The sequence below is a fragment of the Lissotriton vulgaris genome, chromosome 3_1 (assembly GCF_964263255.1).
Source record: "Lissotriton vulgaris chromosome 3_1, aLisVul1.2, whole genome shotgun sequence".
Classification (NCBI taxonomy): Eukaryota; Metazoa; Chordata; class Amphibia; order Caudata; family Salamandridae; genus Lissotriton; species Lissotriton vulgaris.
In genome coordinates this window covers 197,596,262-197,615,247 of record NC_141689.1, presented here as the reverse complement: position 1 = coordinate 197,615,247, position 18,986 = coordinate 197,596,262, and the positions used below count along the sequence as shown (strand labels likewise).

General features: G+C 40.6%; 1 protein-coding gene across 12 annotated transcripts in view; it reads left to right on the top strand.

Annotated features, from left to right (window-relative positions):
* The window catches only part of CELF4 (CUGBP Elav-like family member 4), a 1,334,281-nt gene that overhangs the window by 1,159,483 nt on the left and 155,812 nt on the right, over positions 1-18,986 (top strand). For 4 of the 12 annotated variants that reach the window (XM_086960314.1, XM_086960313.1, XM_086960316.1 and 1 more), the window contains exons 9-10: positions 9,658-9,720; positions 15,629-15,733. In XM_086960314.1, coding sequence (XP_086816440.1) covers positions 9,658-9,720; positions 15,629-15,733 — 168 coding nt within the window. Of the gene's footprint in view, positions 1-9,657; positions 9,724-15,628; positions 15,734-18,986 lie in introns of all 12 variants that reach the window. The other 8 variants (XM_086960321.1, XM_086960319.1, XM_086960324.1 and 5 more) reach the window with 2 other exon arrangements.

Below are 18,986 nucleotides of genomic sequence, written 5' to 3'. Positions count from 1 at the left end.
TCAAAGCTAACAATATTTTTCATTTTAACTGTGTTCTTTCAGTTAATTCCTGTTGTTTGATATTTCACCCAATGTCTATGAATGCTTCCCTTTCTGTGCTGTGCACATCTTTTGGCCCTGTGCAGTCGGATATGGCCTCTGAGCTGGGCCTGTGGCCCACCTTGCACCCAACCTACACTAGCGGTCAACGTCATATGCATATGGCCCTGCGCTTAACTCCTGAAGCCAACCTGCCCTGCCCATGACTACGACCACTGTTGGATTTGGCTCTTTTTGCAGGCTTATCCCAGAACGTTTTGCCTTCCTCTTAGCCTTTTTCTGACATGGCGTTGGTGGTTTTAGGACTCTGGGCACTTAGCACTGCTGTCCAGTGTAAAGTGTGTGTGATCTCTGTGATAAATATGGTAAAGATTGGTCTACATCTGTTTGGCATATTTAATGTACCTGTCAGTACCATGTTCAGTGGTATCTCATATACTAAGGGCTGGTAAATTAAATGCTACTGGTGGGTTTGCAGTTCTGATTGCGTCAGTCACCAAAGTAGCCTTTCAAACCCATCACAGGCCTCTGCCAATGCAGGGCCTGTGTGTGCAGTGTTACTGCCGCTGTGACGTGGCACCTAAAGTGGGTGTCATGTCTTTGACACCCCTTTTACTGCGTGTCAGTCACCCCTAAGGTAGGCCCTAGCTAGCCCTATGGGCAGGGTGCATTGTAGGTAAAAGGTAGGACATATACCTTAAGTGTGTGACATGTCCTGGTAGTGACAAACAGCCATTTTGGTTTCTCACTACTATGGGGCCGCCCATAGGAAGCATTGGGGATTCCCTGATAAGTGTTTCAGTGGTAATTCCTGATATGAGAGGAGCAGCGTGGTCAAGTTTGGTATATTTGGAATAGTTATAATAAATGCTACGCAATGCTGTGCGCAGATTTAAGACACCTATTTTAGAAATGCCACTTTTAGAAGTTGGCATTTCAGTGTGTATGTGTCTGCCTGCCTGATGTGGATTGCTGGCTTTGGAGTGACAGGGGCTGGTGAGGTGTGTGTGGCTCCAGGGAGGGCAGGGTGAGTCAGCGCTAGGCTGAATAGGGCATCTGCATTTGGAGTAGTGGGAGGAGTATTCCCATGACCCTGAATAGGTCTGTGCCTGCCTATGTGAATGCTGGCTCCACCCCCCTGTGGTGGTTCTTATGACGAGCCCCGACCTGACAAAGGGGAAGAGGAGCATTGTCAACAAAGTGCTCCAAAACCCCCCAGAACAAGTTTAGGCTGGTTTCCCCAAGTCCTGTGCTAGGGCAGACAAAGAATGTTGGTATAAATATTGGGGCTGTGACCCCATGAAATGTTGTGCTGTTCCTGTGCTTCCCTGTGACGTGGGGGCTTGCTGCTGCTGGGACCCAGGAGGAACCGCCACGAGGGACTGCCTCCCTGCTGGAGGGCCCAGTGTGCTGGCTTGCCGGGCCATGCCCTGCCCCTTTAATCTTGAGGGCCCTAACGCCTAGTGAGCACTGTGTGTGGACTGCTAGGTGAAGAGAGAGAGCAGGTGTTTGCAGCGCTGGGCTGCGACAGGCTGTGAGGGAACCCCGGCATGGGGGATTCCCCCTGTGCTGTTTATTGGAGTGGGAGCCCACCTCCGTTTTGCCAATAGAACCGGAGCCCCCCCCCGCATTGTGGTGTTCCGTTGGGGGAGCCCACCCTGCCTTGTGCGCTGCTTGGTTTATTTTTGCGCCGGGAACCCACCCCGCAATTGCAGCCGCTATGGAGTTTATCTTATTGGCAGGAGCCCACCCCGCAATGCCTGTGAGTTGGGAGCCTACCCCGCGTTAGTGCCTGCGAGGCGGGAGCCCACCCCGCACTGAGGAGCCGCCTAGAAAAGGAGCAGCTGAGATCGAGCGGCAACTGGGAAGCCAGGCAGGCTGCCTGGTTGTGGGTGGGCCTGCTGCCTCTCGGCCGTCCGGAGCTTCGAGGGCTCCATGTCGAAGTCCTGGGTCCCAGAAGGGGGCCCGGGTGAGGTCAGGAGAAGCCCTGGTGGTGAGGGGACGGTCAAGGCACATTGCCAGTGCCTGTCCTCAACCAAAAGGAGACCAAGAAGGAGCCCTAATGAGTGGGGGCTCTCCAAAGCCTTGTGGTTGCCACCAGGGGCAAGAGAGGAGTCCCTGTACATGGGGCTGAGAGCGGAACCTGTTGAGGCCCCTTGCCAGTGCCTGGAGACCAGAGGAGGCAGAGAACAGCCCCACAGGGTCCCGGGGACAAGGTCTTGGGGGAGATACTCCTTGTCCCAAGGCAATACATTTACATGGGTCACCTATCAATCAATCAATCAATCAATTAATCAATCAATCAGGGAATTCTGAAGCACGCTACTCACCCTGGAGGGTCTCAAGGTGCTAGGGGGAAGGGAGAGCAGCTCTGGTCAGTCAAAAAGCCAGGTCTTGAGGGTCTTCCCAAATGACCAGAGGCAAAAAAAGAGAAGGGTTCAGTTTAAATTGAATCCTAAGGGAGTTAGGAGTAACAGTGCGTGCATCACAGGATAAAAGCCAGTCTAATTAATATTGAATCTCTTAGGGTCAGCTTGATTATCTGGTGTATTTGCCAATTGCTAAATATACATTGAGCCCCTATACGAAGGGAAACAGCATTTACAACACAACTTTTACCACGCACTACCTTTACCACGCAACTTTTACCACGCAAGTTACAACGACTTGAGCTGGGGGGCGCTGTAGGATAGGGAATGGTTTAATTTACTATCCAAAACCTTCCCTACTATCCACGGGGACTGGAGTTGGAATAGTAAATTAAACTATTCACTATCCAGCGCCCCCAAACGCAAGTCGTTGTAAAAGTTGTGTGGTAAAGGCATGCGTTGTAAAAGCATGCGTAGTAACGACATACATCCCTATAAGACAGATACTTTAATACATAATCCAATATTTCACATTATTTTTTAGAGAGTTGCTGTCTTCTCTTGTAAACATTCTCAGCCTAGTGACATTAACCATATAAACAGTCCCCCAGTGTGATGTTCCCTCCTCATCCCCCAATGACAATTGAGCGGAAGCCAAAGATATATCAGTCTTGGTCTGAATGCCCGATACCCTCAGTCCAACCCTTTTCCTGTTTGTTAGATTTGTCCTTGGGGCATGGGGTAATATGGGCAGAGTATCAATCTTTTGGTAAATGGAATTGCTCGATGTACGAACAGAGAACCCAATACTAATGCTCTGTCTTTGGCAAGTGAGAGTAACCCAAGTGAATTCATTTTTGTTTTGGGGGGGGTTGGGGCAGGGAGGATCATGATCTTGCTGTGCCTATCTAATAACCCATTTAAAGTGGGTTGTGGATTAATAAACAATATACTCACTTTTCCTGTGTCCTTTAGACTAACACCTGGACCACATTTTTCAGTTCTTCTATATCACGCACTAATGAGTCAAATCCGGAGTTCAAGAAAACAACAGTTTGGTAGAACCTCTCTGTGCTGCTCTGGGTTTTCTACAGTGCTAAGGTGGTTCTGATCATCCAAAGTAAGTATCAAGTGTTTGAACAGGTAATAGTTGGTTCACGATGCATACAGGGAGTAGAGAGCAATACGGGATCTTCACAGAGAGCCCGATTCACAGAACTATCTGAAGACAAAATCCTAAACTTACTACTTTTGGTATTTACAGAAGGTATTTATTAGTAGTAAAGTTTGGATATTGTCTTAAGTTTGACTTAAGACAAACTTAAGACAGACTTAAGACAGACTTAAGACAGACTTAAGACAGACTTAAGACAGACCTAAGACAGACTTAAGACAGACTTAAGTTAGGATTTTGTCCTAAGTCTGTCTTAAGTTTGCCTTAAGTCAAACTTAAGACAAAATCCTAACTTTACTACTACTAAATGCCTTCTGTGAATACCAAAAGTAGTAAGTTTAGGATTGTGTCTTAAGTTAGTTCTGAGAATCGGCCCCAGAATTTTCTACTGGAAGTGGTCACAGGAGCACCAGTAACTATGGCGCTGGATGTACTTTTCTGAGAGCTGTAGGAACCGGGTCCTTTTTTGCCAAATTACCTTTTTCCTTTCGTTGATAGAAACTCATTATTTTGATAGGGCATTTAGCTTTTTTGGCGAGATTACTATCTTGTCCAAGTAATAGCTCAACCTCTTCAATTAGATCATTAATCTCGTAGAGGGTACAATTTTCTGCTGTGTGGCTTGGGGCCTTGGGCGTTCTGCTTGCTCCCAGTAGTGGCTCGGTTGCTTTAGGCTTGCCCATTTTATACATCTTTCAACAAGTAATTAATTTATATTGAACCAATAAATTAAGTAATAATTAACGGTGTACTACGAATGAAGATGAAAAGAGGGACAAATTAATCCTGAGCATATATTTTACCCTATCAAGCAGCCATTCAGTGAATCCCCAAAATAAATACAGTTTCAGTAATATAATATAATTTAAAAGTCTTGAATCAAAAAGTCACCTTTAGGGCTAAATCATAGAGGGTGTCTCAGTCTCTTTCAGGCGATGACAGGCAAAGACGGGCCTGCTGCTGGCCCAGGCTTTGCTCGGGCGCATCACGCGCTGGAGGAGTACAATAGTGCTTTTGCAACACGGGTGCTGAGGCTCCTCGTCCCTCAGGCAGTGAGGAACAGATGTATCCTGTGACCTCGAGTCCGACTTAACAACAAAAGCGGCCCATGCTGCCGGAGTCCACAGCGTTCTTTTAATATGGGTGTGGAGGTTAGCAGCAAAAAGCATAATATATATCTTAAATATTATATTATATTATATCATATTATATTATATTATATTATATTATATCATATTATATTATATTATATTATATTATATTATATTATATCATATCATATTATATTATATTATATTATATTATATTATATTATATTATAATATTTACATCACTTCAGGCCAGGTCATACCATGCTACGTTATGCTATGTTACATTACATAATGTTATGTGAGGTTACCTTAGGAGTGGTGGTGCCTGTTTGTTCTAGTGAGAGTGGGTGGAAATGTGTTTAAGGCTTGAATGGGAAAGTGTACTCGTTCGCTGACATGCGAATGCAGCAGACTAAAAAACGAAGGATTTGGTGGAATTCCAATTATTTTGGATGGAGAGGGTGAAATGTTTCTCATGGAGTGGAGTCTTCTTGCATATTCCAGAAGGTGAAAATTTAGGAAAACACTGACAGGAATATTTCATCCAGTGGCAGTCATTGCCAATGAGTCTACCCATGGTAACCAGAGAGGGCTCCCGGACAGTTTAAAATATTAATGGATAGGGTTTACTGGCAAGACTAGAATGGCCAGAAATGACAATTAACTGTGTCTAGACCGGATAAGTTTCAAGACCTTGGAAAAATGCTCCTTGTGCGTGTGTGAATTTGAGGGTACGTGCCTTGCACAAGTCTGTAAAGAATGCCGAATTAAAATCCTCTAATACCGCCTCTGTACATTTTGTCCAGAACTGAGGTGGGATGGAGCCGGGCCAGAATTAACGATTCAATCCCTATCCCTACATTTGAATCCAGACATTATGAGCTGAAGGCCCCGGAAGAACAACTGTAATCATTGGGGAATTTGTTGACGTAGAGACCAACTGCAGTCATTGGTGAATTCGTTGACGTAGAGACCAACTGCAGTCATTGGTGAATTCGTTGACGTAGAGACCAACTGCAGTCATTGGTGAGTTAGTTGACGTAGAGACCAACTGCAATCATTGATGAATTTGTTGACGTAGAGATCAACTGCAGTCATTGGGGACTTCATTGATGTAGAGACCAACTGCCATCACTGCTGAATTAGTTGACGTAGAGACCAACTGCAGTCATTGGGGACTTCATTGATGTAGAGACCAACTGCAGTCATTGGTGAATTTGTTGACGTAGAGACCAACTGCCATCATTGCTGAATTAGTTGACATATAGAGGGGACAATAGAAGAAAAATAAAATTCCTTGACTATCTCAAACTCAACTTTGAATGCTACGTCAGACTAGTCCCTGGGTGCTCATTGACAGCCCCAGATCAGGATTTTAATATAATCCCTGAATTTTCACCTAAATCTTGGTTAAATTGGCGTGTATGTAAATTTATCTCAGGGGTATTCATTATGGTAATTCTGGTTGTCTGAATGTATCGGTACTCATTGAATGCACTATGTACCCTATAACTACACAACGGGGTTCGCAAAGCTTGCTGTATGCCCAGCGCAGTGACACTGCAAATGATGCATTTGCCCAGAGCGTGAAGGTGTTATTCCGGTAGATGTTCTCACGTTTCTGATAATTCTCCTTGAAGACATATCAACGCTTCAACTGGTGTCCAACCATGAAGGCAAGTGATGCGAGCTACCGATGACACTTCACTGCCAAATCAGTGCAACTCTTTTGTTATTGCATTCATTGTTGTCTCTGAATACCTAATTAATTACAACAGTTAATGCTGGTGCTGTTAATCATGGCATCAGCTGTCCTAATCAATCTTAATAATAGGGAATCCGTTGTATGGCATCCATGAATTTTAATCTACATAAATTTTCAGAGCCCTCTCTCAAGCTCACTCTATGAAATGATATAATTACGGATATAGATTAAGTTTGCCCGGGGTGAAATAAATTGGATTTGGCAAGGTGAATTGAGCTTCCTTTCCATTTATAGTTCCCAGTTTTAATGACCTTGCAAATGTTGCAGCCTAGGGCAAGGGCCGGCCCATCCGCTCTAGCCTCCCGCCTGCGGCGGGCATCCAAATGTTTAGTGCGGAGGTCTCACTGTGTGCCAAAAAACTTTCTTTCCACCCTTAGGGTTACTGTCTCATGGCCACACCAAGTCCAGTATTTCATATTTAAATCCCAACACAACGTGTCTGGTGTTCGTGAAGGAATGAATGAATTAACTTAAGTCATTTATTCGAAAAGTTTATGAATAAAAAGTTTGTGCAATGAATGATGCTTGCATCCAAAAATACTTTCATACCAATAATGGTCCCCTTCCAAAAGCAGTAGTTTGTTCATCCACTGCAGTTGCAAAATTTGCAAAATAAAAAATCTAAGGGTGTTTTTTGTAAACAACTAGGGGGGTGTAGAATTAACATTTTTGGTGAAGACAACGTCACAGGCACAAAACTTTGGTTGTGTGCAAAAAATGACATAATTGATGTTTTTACTAAAGAATATTCCAGAGAATTTTTTTGGGCGGGACAATTCTCCGACTAATGACCTCATTTGGAGTGCCAGGACTAGCTTAACATTTAGAATTGTGAATAGATTACAAATTGCACTGCCACCCAGGGTTGTGCACATGCACAATCCTCCCTGTATTATCTGGAAGCATGTGCACAGCCAGAACACTGTGCAAAGTGGAATGCCGTCTGGTGATACCGGTTGGGAAGACTCGCTCCATATATTCTCGATTATGCAATGGGAATAAAAATCAGGTGGTAAGTCCACATCAGGTAAAACCATTACTTTGGGGTCACAGTATTTGCCCAGGTCAGTTTTTGAGCCCGGTGGAGCTCCTGCTCCTGTTCTGCTCACCGCTACCTCCAGCTTATGCCTGCCCTGAATATCATCGCCTTGTCCCTCTTCCATCATGGCCTAGCTATAAACCCTGGGAGATTATCAATCAAACATTGGCTTCAAAGCTGAACAAGAAGCAGCCTGCCAGCTGCATATGGCAGCATTAATTTAAAATAAATTCTACAAACAAGCAGAAGGTCACAGACATCTATTTTAAAGGAGATATTAAATAACTGAAACTTCAGATGTGTACATGGCACAATGCTGATGTTTGCATTCAATCCACAGAATCTGATAGATTTGTGAAAGGTGCTATGAGAAAGCCACATGGTGTACTGCATTCAACTAATAGATTAGGATTGTTTACAATCAATTCACAGACCAACACAACTCTTTATTCAGTCAATATGTGCATTTCACCACCAGTAAACCACAAATGTTTACGCTTATTCACAAAAGGATGACATATGTATCTACCTAACCAACGAAGGGTGCAAAGGCAGGTGGTAGCAAAGTTTCAAACTTTGCCTCTCATGGGCATATTACCAAGCAATAGCGATAATTATCGCTATGCATGGTTAGCAGCTAAAATTATATCGCTGCGCTCCGACGATTTTTACCGCTGAGATACCTTGATATTATCAAGGTTTATCTCAAAAGCGGAAAAAACCCTGCGAAATGCATGAATATCGCTGAAAAATCAGCGATATTCATGCATTATCGTGACAATGCTCTTAGCCATGTTATCCACCTTCCATTGGATAACATGGCTAAGAACTGCTCTGGGCAGGCGTTAGCTTTTGTAGATATTTGCGCTTAGCGCAAATATTTCCAAAAGTAAGGCTTTGTTGATAATTGGAGATAGCGATATTAGCGACTGTTTCCAGTCGCTAACATCTTGGCACACCCACTTTGCATGTCATTAGCGATAAATATCGCTGACATGCAAAGTGGGCCCCAAGATGATCGCTATCTCCTACTAGCTGTCGCTAACTGGTGTTAGCGACAGCTAGGTAATAGGGCGATAAAATTATCGCCGCTTTAGCGGGAAAAAGTCCCGCCAAGCCGGCGATAATGGCCCTTGGTAATATGCCCCTCAGTTCGGCGAATTCGCCAAACTTAACCTTGAATCAGTTTTTAAAGTGGATGCTTTCTGCAACAAAAAAAAAAAGCAGAATTATTTTCTCACAAACCTACCTTGCAAGTAAATTCTCCCACCAAGGTGTTTCACCATCATCCACATTGTTTAAAGTAAAAAACTTTTGTATACAAATTGAATGTTTTCCATACAATAATCACCAACTGCTACACATACGCAATAACCACTAGATCAATTTGTGCACTTTGGCACTAATGCTGTGCAACCTACTGTAACTCCATGAAGGTGGCTTATTAGGAATCTCTAAAACAACTTGATTATGTGGGTGGTCCCACAATTTATGTTGTAGAGATATGGTTTCAATTCTTCCAGTGCTTAATTTGTTTAAAATTCTTTTTTTTTAAATGTAAGACCCAAAGTTTGTCTCAGAATCCTTCTACCAGCACTGGTGAATGCTGGAGTTTCCACATATCAAAGATGTCTAGTCTTGATTCCACCGCACCCCTTTTTCTTACACCGCACTTCACTTTCTGTCTGTTTGTCACTCTCTTGCAGGGTCTTTGTCAACCCTGAGATCTCTCATTGTCATTGTTTTCCTATATTTTTCTTCCTTCTTCTTTCTCCCTTTTGTGCCATTTTCTCTGTTGCTCTACGTCAAAGTGTGATTCTGAAAAATAAGTCCGATATCCGTAAATGCCGTGCCCTCTTTTTACAATTTCATGCACAAATAATGCACTACATATAACAAACCACCTTTTCACTGTCATTTTGGTGGATACAAGAAGCACAAAGTGTGGCTTCCTGTTCCTTTTATGTCACTTCCTGTTAAGCCACAATTTGAAATGTAAACAGATTTTTGAAAGTAAGTCATTGGTATCTGTTGTGTGTCAACAATGTTCATAGATGTGGATTTCCAACCCAGGAGTTGTGGAACAAAGAAAGGAACAGCCTCCTTATGAGCATTCTCTTCTCATCAGAGGCTAACCCGTGGTTCAACCATGTGTCTGTCTCTCTCTTGTCTCCATACAGCACAGAGCCCGACTGCGGCGGACCCCTTACAGCAAGCCTATGCCGGAGTACAGCAGTACGCAGGTCGTTAGTATTAACACTTTCTCCTTATACCACTTTACTCATGCCTCCATATGCCTGCTCAGAAACCATTCATCGCTCACACCAGATTCCTTCAGTTCATCATTCTTAGAATTTTGGGGCGGTGCAGTGACAGCCAATAGGGCGAAAGTTACAATATATTTTCTATTGATAGGCCAGCCTTCATCCGACTAACAAAAACGATTAGGTATTATAATAGTGAATTAGCTATCAGGGCCACTGCACAACTGGTGGTTCAAAAGAAAGTACAGTGGCACAGTTATAAAGCGGTAACCAAAAATACATTTAAAAAGATATGAATTTAATGTGGCAACAAGTTAAGAAAAATATTTTACAAAAGAAAAATTTTGGGATGGAAAATTAACAAGGGACTACGTAAGCAATGCCCCATAAAGTCATAATAATGTTTTTTATGCTAAATCAATTTTTTTTAAAACATATCATTAAGACATTAAAAAGAATTCTAAAAGTATGTTTAATAAAAAGAAAAAGAAAGTACAAATAGAATATTAATAACGGCAAATATTTATTACACTTCTTAAAATTAAGTATGTAGAAATTAAAAGGTGTACATTGAGGGGCCGATTCACAGAACTAACTTAAGACACAATCCTGAAATACTACTTTGGGTATTCACAGAAGGCATTTAAGTAGTAGAAAAGTTAGGATTGTGTCTTAAGTTTGACTTAAGACAAACTTAAATCAGACTTAAGACAAAATCCTAACTTAAGTCTGTCTTAAGTCTGTCTTAAGTCTGTCTTAAGTTTGTCTTAAGTCAAACTTAACGCAATATCCTAACTTTATTACTACTAAATGCCTTCTGTAAATACCAAAAGTAGTAAGTTTAGGATTTTGTCTTAAGTTAGTTCTGTGAATCTGACCCTCAGAGTTGGGATGGAGATCGACACTGATGGGATGTGTGAGTAAAGGTAAGGTAGTGAAGTTGGGTAACGCAAGCAAACAGGGTAAAATAATATGAAAAATACAGAAGGGAAGCTCTGAGTGGGTAAAGAGGAGTTAGAATGGGGAGTGTGTTGAGTGTTCTTCTCAAAGTGAAGGAAAGTTAGTCAAAAATAGCATTTTGTATGGTAAAAGTGCTCTTTATTTTAGGTTGCCATTTATTTGTTAATTTAATTAAAGTTTTAATTACGCATGGCTATTTTTGTGTCCTGGTAATCGGTTTTATGTTTGCTGCATTATTTATTTTCACATAGATCCTTTAAAAGCAGGCTTTACTTTCACTAAAGAGTTCTGTTCAGAGTTAATTACTTTTGAGAGAGAATTACGAAGTCAAGCATTGGCAAAACCAATAGGTCTGGCTTGCATTTTGACTCAACTAAAAACAATGTCTTTCTACACAATACATTTTTAAGACAATTTAAGGTGTGATGACTCACAGTTCTTTTGGGATGGTAAAATTATCATTTATGCATTGCCATGCAAGCACTGCACAGGAGAGAATAGCATGAGACGAGAGAAATGTAATCCTTTGAGCAGAGCCAAAGTCCACTCTTTGCAAATTGTGAAGAATTGTTAATAAAGGGTTGTGCTGACCTCTGTTCGGTGAAGCCAGGTTTAAGACAACCTTCTTGAGTGACAGGCTAAAGCAACTGTCTATTTCTACTAAATAAAACCTTCCATTATATATAACCGGACTCCTCATTCAAGATGTGTTAGAACAAATTTGAAAGTAAATAATACGGTTATTATGCGAGCAGTGGAACTTTTCTAAAGATGGCTGGGCAAAGCAATGGTGCTTAATTAGGAAACACACAAAAAGAGCACGGCTTCTGACTGACAGAATTATACCACACCTCTCAAGCGTACACGCACTAGTGCTTCCAAATGTAGGTACTCATCAGCTCTCCAGATTCCTCTGGTTGTCTAGTGATTGAGCACCTAGAAACCGTAATAGGTGAATATGTGCTGTGTAAGAGACACGTTGATCTAACCTAAACCAATGATATGCAGCAACATATAGAGGCGGCTTTTCCGCTTTTTTGTGTATATCTATTTATGAGAAGAATTCCTCCCATATGTAGGTTGCAAGAACTTAGCATGTGTAGATGAAGACCCTTCAATATGTTTAGCATACTTTCATGAATATAGATATATGTATTTATTCAGAAAAATGTATTTGGAGGATCAGGGATGGTAAGACAGACTGCATATAGGAAGTGGGAGATAGAAAGATAGACCAAGGAGATGTCGCCGGCTTCAGAGGCTCTTGTAATGTGCGCTGTAAACAGCAGATGGCTGCAGCGCAGACTTAAATATACAAATATTTTTCTATTGATAAAGGGCCCTGCATGGGGCTATTTTGAGCGGTGACCTGGCACAAAATGTTCCTTTCTGCCTTGCTAGCTTTCTTTTCCCTATTGTGTGTCACCATGGGACCAATGTAGGAGGAACCAGATGCGCGAGTGTGGGACAGGTTGGCTGAAGGTTAAAGGTCAATGAAAAAATCTCAGGCGCTGTGCCCTTCCACTGAGGAAAGACACTACAGGCTAGAAGGCCCACCGACACCCTTGGACAAGTGTTGGGATGTTTGTTGTACCAAACCCCAAACTTCCCTTGCAAAAGGAAAAGAGTAAAAGGTACTGCAGATGTCCTACGAGTGTCTGGTAAAATGGACAACATTGACTGAAAGCAAGTCAATGAAAATACCGCCTGTGTACAAGGGGGCGTTTAGGTGCTTGAAATAACTATACCATATTTAGATGTAGGGTCAGAATTACCAACATTTGATTTATAGAGGCATAATTTGGAATCTATGATTGCAATTGCAAATTCTGTGAGTATTGTTGATAATCCACCTTTGTCACGTACGTTTGCCGCTATTCACAGTCATTGCTAATGGCTTTTATCGCTCATTTTGCACCCCTAACTGTAGTAGTTAGTAAGGGTGCAAATAGGAAGCAAAATATTTTTAAACAGACATATATATTTGGCTATAGATTTCACCAAATTGAAAATTATTTTTCATGTGTAGTAAAAAGATTTGACAAGTTAAGGTGCCTTTGCACCACAACCCTAACTCAAAACCCAACATAGCTCAATGTTTTACGTTTCAGCATAAAAAATAAGGAACGTTTGCAAATGTCAACAACGGAGTAAATTTATTAAATGAGAAGCCTCCTCTTTGTTATGGAAAATGGAAATGTGTAATTAAAAAAATATATCTAAAGCCATTATTGGACATGGAGCAGTTGTACAAGAGTTGTGAATTGTTTGGGTTTGAAAAAGCCCATACTAAGTGGATAGACACCTTCCCCGCAATGAGGTTGTAACAAACGTCATGAAAACCGTAGCCATCTTTAGAAAACTATGACCCAAGGGAGCAAGGAGGGATGATTGTGGAAATGCCCTGTGTATTGCTGTCTAGGTGCTTCCTGGCTATTGGCAATGACACTGTAAAGGAACTGACACTTCCCATTAGACCTTTTAACTAGGGAGTCCACCCTGATTAGCAGAGTGTATTCAAAGAGTGAAACCCTCCAGACAAAACATATTAAGGTGTATCGAGTTAACCGCTTCACTGACTTGATACGCTTCCAAGTACGTGAGTAAACGCCACTGTAGCTCTACAGATGCGAGGCACCAGAAAGGATAGAAGAAGGCAGTCACATTACACGTGCCCCATTTATAAAATACAGTAATGCTTCTTGGTTTAATTTGCATTATGTTACATACTGACAATAGAGCCATCATGCACTATACTCCATGGCCTTTACGTGCTTTCTTGAAGACTCCAGATACATTTTCTTCTGTGTATGCGTAGATCAATTTATCTCACACCACTTTACTTCTTCTCATTCCAACCCTAAATTGGATATGTTGGAAATGTGTTTTATCATTTTCAGATAGGAAGAGAAATTTTGATTGGGGAGTTGAAGGATCACCCATTCCATAGCTATCTTAAACACCTCAGCACAATGTATTGCCAAATTACGGATAGGCTGATTGGGCTTAGCCCACTCCTGTCAGCCACAGAAGCTGACCTGTTCAAGGACCCTCAAGCAGGAATGACCAACACTTCCATAGAAACCAAATTAAATAAATCAATAAGTATGGATAATTATGACTCCATCAGTACCTATTTTTAAAAAAGATGATGCCATTGGAAAGGTATAAAAATAAGTGTTTATATGTGTGGAGATGGGTTTTCACAGGATATTGTGGGAATTATACTAAATCTGTGCAGTGTTTACAGGAAGATGCTGTAGCTTTAGAACAGCAGTTCTTAACCATTGGCCTTCTGAAGACCCCTACTATAACCATTGGAATGTCGGGGTCCATGCTTAAGGAGTGTCTACGATTTGAACCTCACAACAATACACAAATATATAAAAACAAGCATGCAAATTAGAAATATGTTATGTACTACACAAACAAAAAAATATAAATCGTAATTTTAATGGGAAGGTTGGAGCTTTTTAAAAATATAGTTTTATTTCAAAAAGATGAAGGCATGAACTAGACTCTAGCATATTACCATGTCTTTTTGTTTCTCATACATGCTCTCTCTTTGACTGGTGCACACCAGTACTCTAACAATCACCCATTCTAGATTCTGTTTGCTGGACTGCTCCCTAGAACCATGTAAAGGATACTGAATACATTTTTCCCAATCTCAAATTCCTTGACATTTTTTTTTCTCCAATTTATATATATATATTGTTTAATGTAAATATACATACCTGATTTGCTACTATTATTTAATTTTCCAAACTGTTGCGGACCACCTGAATGGGTGTCATGGATAGTTTTACAGTATTTACTTTTGGCTTTTAAAATATGCCTTGTGGACTAGTGTAAGTTGATTACATTTGATTTCACCTAAAGTATTCCATGTTCCACATGCAAGATTACCTGTTAAATTAATTAGTTGAGCGCTTTACACAGAGAGGATCCAATCTTCGGATGAGTTCAGGAAGGAAGGAATTCTGGGGGTACAGCAGTGGACAGATGTTGCTCTTACAAAGCAGATCTACCCTGCCATCTGGTTGGGGATGATACATTACACATCTTCATGCATGTTTGAGACCCATTAATGGTGTGTTATAGATGATATAATGCACCACTCTCTCCATCTGAAGTCATACACTTACACCTCCATACTCATATGAGTGCATCTTGAGCTCAGTGTCACACTTACGACCCATGCCTAAATAGGACTGACTGCTATGAGCTGAGCCACAAATGTATTTGTGAGTACGGAAAGTAGCGCTATAGGAGTACTCCTTTATATACTTTTACATATTCTAGTGAATTAGTCCTGAAATGTCCAATTCTCTATTAGTAAAATACCTTTTACAGTGCTTTCTATTAATCAATGAATATTACCTGAATATTCTCATTGTATTCCCATTTTAAATGTTTTGGGGAAACTCACCAACGTGCATTCGAGTGTGTAACGGAGTACTCCTGTACATACTATAACAGCAGTGTAGTACTTTAAATCAAAGTAAGTGGAATAGGGTTTTTCAGGGATTCCAGAGTGTATTTTGCTATGATTAAACTCTAAAATAATGTCATTGTATTTGCAAATTCAGCATCAGGATTTTTGATTTATCATATATCATGCGTTTCATATTGTAGAGATACTTTAATGCATTGGGGGTATGTTTGGTATTTATACCTATGTGTTGGGGTGCTCACTGACCAAGTTGTGTATGTAAATTCCAGCTTTGATGTTCACAGTAGCCCGTATAATGCAACAACTGTATTTTGTGTCTGTTGTGTTTGTTGCCTCCATCGCCTCGTACTCCTTTGCGCTAGTTCTGCACGTTTGTTTCCCGGAACGAAAGACCTTTGCTGTATCAGCTCTCGTGTCTTGTTGAAAGTTCTCCTTTTAAAGTTCTCTTTTATATCCATCTGTATTCACCAGATGACTGCAACTGTTTCAATACCCTGAATAGACACCAGACTACAGCTGGCCTTTGCTTTCTCACCTCAGAAAAAAATGGCCAACTCTTTTGGGCCCAAAATAAGTGTGAGTAACATTCTGTTTAATGCGGGGGAAACCTTTAATTAGCCGGGTCCAAATTCTCCCTCGTGAATCGCTGGCCTCCATCTCCCTTTACAGCCTTGGGGAAGTTCATGGCTGGAGCCAGGTCCATGTTCATAGCCTGTGTCAGTGACTGTGAGAGTAGAATTGTCCACCTCCAGTACCCATGCCCCTCCTACAGTAAGATGGTCCGCGTACAGAGCTCCGCCCCCTGTCCATAGTACGATGGCGGTACTTGACGCCAAGAGCAGCATTGGTTACAATGCAATGCCATGCAATAAAAGATAGAAAGGAAATGAAAAAGCAGTACTCAGTCAGATAATAGGAATGCCAACTTGATGCACGCTATCCATTAAAAATCTCACAAATATATATGAATGTGTGCACGGGTAAAATGAAAATCGATCCTTTCCAGACTATAGAGAGCAATACGTCCTAATTGATTTCTTTGGAGGTGTAACTCAATTGTTTGCACTGTCACCATTTTTATCCAACTATATTCATATACATATATATCAATCTTACTAACCAAGCAGCCTGTATAAAATGACTGATATTTCATGAAATAATACATATTTTATTGGTCTGACAGAGCCGCTGCCGTATATTGTTTTTTCTATCGTAAATGCAATCTTCTATTCATTACTTTATTTTGCTTGTGCAGATACACAAGATGCAGACGAAAGAGAGCATGTTTGCTAGTTTACCCATCTCTTTCAACTGGAACAGAATGTGTTTTCTCTGTGCTGATTTTTAGTATCATAATTTCCTCTCATAATATGGAAATCTCATTGTATAGTGCATTGTGGGTAATCCGTAAATCATCCATGATTAACTGTTAGGGAGCCAAGGGCATTGTTGCCAGAAAGTGTCATCAGTTGGCAGTAACTTCAGCATGGGAGAGACAGATCTCCTGACTGCACTACATTAATCTGTCAGCCCACACTACTAGTCAATTGCAAATTCGTTAAATGGAAATGTATATAAAAGTAAAACAAATTCACTGTAGGATCTACAAATTCACAGTAGGATCTAGTGCCAAAATGAATATAATATTTCAAATTATTATATTCAAAACAGAGAGGAAACTTATGGCTATGGTTCTTATCTTTCCAATTCCTAATATTTTAAGAGACCCTTTTACCTGACTTGACAATTCACTGGGCCTTTCAGAATACTGCGATACATGTTTGTTTTATTTTAAAAGAATTATAATTTTCGAAACCAATTTTACCAGCCATGTCCAATGGCACACAAGGGGTTGCTAGTTTTCTAATCTAAGACTGTTTAATCAAAATATGCACTTTTTGTTAAAGTCTATTTAATAAATTGCTCATTTTCCTTAAATATGTTTTACCTGGGGTTTGGCAGCATGCTTCAAGAGGATTGTTGCACTGAAAGACAGACTTTCAACTATCTTTGAGACCCTTAAGTCGATGGTTCCCAAAATACACTAATATTAGTGGTTCTATATTGAACATTTTCAAATAATATTGGTTGTTTTGGTCCAATTGCACTGAACTATATTAACTGAACAGTTTTCTCGCTTCCATGAGTTCCCTAATAACCTAATAATGCAAGGCATGTTGAAAGATCAGAAGAAGGGTATTAGACCAAAGAAGGGTATTAGCCGAAGGAGAAGTCATTTTGGTGCTCTGTGTCCTTTAATACAGCTTTTGGTTTGCTCTTTTATCTTAGTCTGTAGAGCGGGATAATGCAGAATCTCACACTGGCCCTGCCGGGGAAAAGGGACTAGACTCCCAACTTAAACAGCCATGATTTGAGAATTGTCAACATAGTTTTTTGCTTTATCACTGTCGATCGTAAAAAAGAAGCTATAGTCGCAGAGTTAACATGGACACTATGGGCTTGATTTAGAGAAATCAGTGATCTATAACTCCTGGATCGACATCCATAGAAATAGAGCCCGGACATTTTAAAGGGCAAAGACCGATCATGAGTGAATATCCAGGATATGCGGCCTTAGCCCTTTCATACACACCGTCTTACTCTGGAAGGGGATTGGGTTTTACTCATGGTTTACACGTTTTTAGACTGCAGCATTTCAGAGTGACTTCATTCAACATTCACTGCTTTAAAAACGGATATAGAAATAAAGGAAGAAAAAAAAAACACGATAATAAAATATATTCCGTCTTCCAAAAATTGATGACTTAATTTGTGCAATAACATTAAATTCTATGGGAAGATTTTCATCAGCGGTAATTTCTTAGTTAAATCCTCCAGTGGAAATTCGCCTATGGAGGAAATTAAGTTACTACAGTTAAATCCTCCAGTGGAAATTCGCCTATGGAGGAAATTAAGTTACCACAGTTAAATCCTCCAGTAGAAATTCGCCTATGGAGGAAATTAAGTTACCACTGCTTTTCAGAAAACAGTACATTACCACCTTACTCTAAATCAGGCATGGTTACATAAACCTTTGCAGAGGGGCAGGCATAGAGGAAAGGCACTCTCCACGTGCTTACTGCACATGTGATGCTGACTAGAACCAGCAGGTTTTGTAGCAGATGAAGCATAAATAATGACATCACACTCAGCAGCTAAAATAGGATAAAGTGTTGTATGCTATGTGTGACTGTTTAAGTAAAAAATAACTTACCGAAAGAATGTTGGAAAATGCTTATACAACATTTTGCATTTATAAAGGGTAAGGAATTTAGTTTGCTTCATTCTTGGTTTTGTCCACGGCAAAAATAGCGAAAATCAGTTTGCTAAATCTAGTGCTTAGTGTAAAATGTACGTAATACAGCACCATCACTTGTTTCAAGGAACTGTAACAAGTTCGACACATTAAGAAAAATAATTTCACAATTTCAAAATTACAGGCTAGGACCCTGAATGAGTATCAGAAATGAATGCTTTTAATGCCTTAAGCATACTAGGGGCTCTAATCACATAACTTCAAAGCGCTGTGGTGTGTGCAAAATTGCAATGTGGGTTTTAAATATTAAGTGGTGAATTGAATTGGGATGGGAATAGGGTGATCAGATTTTCAAAACAAAAAAGTTACAGAAAACCGACATAGAAGTAGAACTACAATCCTAACGCTCCAGCATAGGGCCATAATGACAGGGTGCCTAAAGAACGTGATAGCACAATATCAAATACGTTAATATTGGGTATTTTTGTGCTTATCTCAATGAGGTAATGATATACACATGTTTTCATCCCTGATTCATGTTTTTTTTAAACTATTAACACCTGGCACTGATTG